The sequence below is a fragment of the Bos javanicus genome, chromosome 13 (assembly GCF_032452875.1).
Source record: "Bos javanicus breed banteng chromosome 13, ARS-OSU_banteng_1.0, whole genome shotgun sequence".
Lineage (NCBI taxonomy): Eukaryota > Metazoa > Chordata > Mammalia > Artiodactyla > Bovidae > Bos > Bos javanicus.
Window position 1 is genome coordinate 74,382,289 of NC_083880.1, and position 3,310 is coordinate 74,385,598.

Here is a 3,310-nt window from a genome sequence, read left to right on the forward strand (position 1 = left end):
ACACCACGTTATGGGGATCTCAGAGGAACAGTGTTTTCTGTAGCCATAAGAACATCCCAGGGAGGTTGGTCCGTGGACAAAGAAGAGTAGAATCCAGATATCTTGGCTAAGGACATCAAGCCCCTAAAGGGGGAGGAGGTAGGGGGATCCAAACCGGGAGGCAGGGACTTCCCTGGTGGTCCAGTGGTTAGGCCTCTGTGCTTCCACTGCAGAAGATACAAGTTCCATTAGTGGTTGGGGAGCTGAGATCCCACATACTGCAAGATGTGATCAGAAAAACAAAACAGAGCTGGGAGGCAGAAGTTGAGGGCATGTATAAAGTGGGGTGGGGATGGTCAGCGAACGATACGGGCCGGCGTTATGGAAGAAGAAACAGATGTCTCCTTTACTGTCACAGCTTATTTGTCAAGGAATTAAAGCTGATAACATAATAGCTTAGGGAAGAGGGTTGGCAGGGGGACATTACCCGGGCCCACCCTCCTCGCCCCACCCAGAGCTGAGTCAGGAAGATGATCCTACTGGAGGTCACAGCACGGTCTTCCAAGGCCTCCTAGGTATCCTCCGACTCTCACGGGTGCTTTGTGGGCTGCACGGTGGACAGGATGTTGCTGATTTTGTGGTCTGTATTGCTGCTCACTAGGAGAGAGGAGGAGTAGGTACTCAGTCATCACACAATCCAGAGAAAACAGATCCTCCCAAACCATAGGGGCACGGATGTGTTCTGCAGCGTAGGGAAGGGCCACACAAGGTTTCTCCAGGGATGTTTTAAGTCAGCCATGAGCAAGGAGACATAAATGTCAGACCTCCTGAAGTCTGGATGAATCAGGTAGGCCCACAAGCAGACAAGGACTCAGATGAATGAAGAGGCAGGGGATCCCAGGTTTGATTAGATATTGGAACTGGGAGAAGGAGGGGAGGCTGAGTCTCCTGCAGTCTGTCTCCCCGCAATTTGGAATCCATAGTCTTTTGGTTTTCCTTTTTTAAAAAATCTTTTGGCTGTACCTTGGGGCATGTGGGATCTTATTTCCCCGATTATGGATCGAACCCATGCCCCCTGTATTGGAAGCACAGAGTTTTAACTACTGGACTGCCAGGGATGTCCCAGGAGTCCATAGTCCTTGAGAACCAAATGGCAAGGCAAGGAAGGGTGTTTCTTAGACCCTACCGTTTGGCTTCAGAAGCATGCAGACATCTCCACAGAAGGCACTGCAGCAGTGATGACCGAGCTGACACTCCGTGTGAAGCTTGCACTTGATGGCACACTGCTCATTAGTGGGACTCTTGTTGCAGGGTTTCAGTTTCAGCTTTGGCTCAACTTAGAAGAGTACATGAGTACTGACTCCCAGAAGAAGAGCGTCCTCAGTATTATCAGCCCCTCCAAGACCCCAGGACCTGCTCCACTCATTTCTCTTCTTCCTCTGCCTGCCCGGGGGTCTAGGTGGACTTCCTAGTGCCCAGACTCAAGATCCTGCTCCCACCCCTGCCCCCAACAAACCCAGCCACCCTGAAGTCACCCCTGTGGAATTTAAACTCACAGAACCTGGGTCCTGAAACCCAAGTTTCAGAACAAAGAATCCCAAGAGATCTCCCAGTCTCCCACTCTCATTTTACAGAATGAGGGGAACCAGGTCCCAGAGCAGAGACTCCACTGTTCCACCTCTGGTGGAAATGGCCCTCCACACCTAGTTCTTCCCTAGAAACATCTATCACTAGTTATTCACTGCTCTTCTCCCCTCAATTCTATTGATTTCAATTTTTTTACACCAGTGGTTCTAAATTTCTCTTCATGGAACAGAATTTTTTTATTGGCCTTTAGTCTTGGAATATCTAGGCTTATTTTCCCCTCAATCTATTTTTTATTTGTTTTTTCATTGGAGTATAATTGCTTTACAATGTTGTGTTAGTTTCTGCTGTACAACAGTGTGAATCAGTTAAATGTGAAAATATATCTCCTCCCTCTTGAGCCTCCCTGTCACTTCCCCCCGATTCCACCCGTCCAGGTCATCACAGAGCACCACCTTGAACTGCCTGTGCTGCACAGCAGCTTCCCACTAGGTATCTGTTTTACACACGGTACGGTATTTATGTCAGTGCTCTTCTTCCAACTCATCCCACCTTCTCCTTCCCCTGCTGTGTCCACAAGTTCCTTCTCTATGTCTGCATCCCTATTCCTACCTTGCAATTGGGATCATCAGTACCATTTTTCTAGATGAGCATGTGTTTTATTTCTCCTCTCCATACCCAATGTTCTGAAATACTCAGAACATTGTAAACAAAGGGCATATTTCAAGAAATTATTACCAGTCCTTTTCCAGTTTGCTGCTCATCCTTGAAACTCCTGAGAACATAAACTCCTGGTAGCTCAAGCTAAGCTCTAGACCCCATGGAGCTTTTCACTGCTAAGTGCTCTCCTGGACAAAAACTCTATGTGCACATGTTTAAAAAAAAAAATCGCATTCCGTGTAGCATCAGAAGACCCTCAAGATTGAGAACAAAACATTCAGCCTTCCTCTGGTACCCGGACTTTAAAAAAAACCACTGCTTCTATTACAGACCCTGGTTCTTCTCTGCAATTGGACCGAGAAAGGTCCTTTTGTTTCCTATTCCTTCTTCATCTGGAAGCCCAGCCCAAATACCTACTGTAAGGTGGAAGTTCAAAGGGAGAATCTATTTTTTCTTTCCAGCTTCCTGAAACTGGCAGGATTGCCATGCAGGAGAGCATCAGCAGCGGGAGACCCAACGACTTCATGACGCTGACCCCGGACATGTCAAGGTGAGCCTGGCAGAAGACCCAGCACTTGGGCCAGGTTCTGCAGGGGCTCAAGAAGGGTTTCAGGGTGGGGAGTTGGGAGACCACGTGACCTTCTCTCAGTGCACCATCTGGTTCTGCCTCCTCTCCGTCTTCAGCCACCACTCCTGGGCTGGGCATTGATGTCTCAAGAAGCACTTGCCTCCTCTTATACTTTATATACTCCTCTCATTGTAGAAATGGATTCTTTGTACTTTACTAATTTTTATTTTAGCAGTTTGAAAAACACAGAAAAGTATGAAGAAGAGTAATGAGGTATTGTCAGTTGATTATCCATTACCTAGATATAGGTAGATACTAGGGCTTTTTATCTTTTATAAAAAAGAGCTGTAAACTCCCAAATTTTAAAAATTGTAATCCTATGATAAACTCTAATGAAAAAGAATATTTTTTAAATGTTTTTTAAATGTATGTATAACTGAATCACTTTGCTTTATAGTGATTTACAACATTGTAAATCAACTACGAAGTGAAGTGAAGTGAAAGTTGCTCAGTCATGTC

At 46.2% G+C, this 3,310-nt stretch overlaps 1 protein-coding gene across 1 annotated transcript; it reads right to left on the reverse strand.

Annotated features, from left to right (window-relative positions):
- Window positions 1–358: 358 nt before the first annotated feature.
- Window positions 359–2,948, reverse strand: LOC133259803 (WAP four-disulfide core domain protein 13-like). Its single transcript, XM_061437753.1, has 3 exons — window positions 2,641–2,948; window positions 1,166–1,315; window positions 359–636 (listed from the first exon to the last, which is right to left on the reverse strand). The coding sequence occupies exons 1-3, from the start codon at window positions 2,927–2,929 to the stop codon at window positions 569–571; spliced, it is 507 nt and encodes a 168-aa protein (XP_061293737.1). The 5' UTR covers window positions 2,930–2,948; the 3' UTR covers window positions 359–568.
- Between the last annotated feature and the right edge of the window lie 362 nt (window positions 2,949–3,310).

Bases quoted from the DNA above. Each gene is read 5' to 3' on its own strand.
- LOC133259803 (XM_061437753.1), bottom strand. From the start codon at position 2,929: ATGCCCAGCCCAGGAGTGGTGGCTGAAGACGGAGAGGAGGCAGAACCA. The intron at 1,316-2,640 runs GTAGGTATTTGG...TACTCTTCTAAG, and splicing joins CTTTGAACTTCCACCTTACA to TTGAGCCAAAGCTGAAACTG. The intron at 637-1,165 runs GTAGGGTCTAAG...CCTCTCTCCTAG, and splicing joins CATGCTTCTGAAGCCAAACG to TGAGCAGCAATACAGACCAC.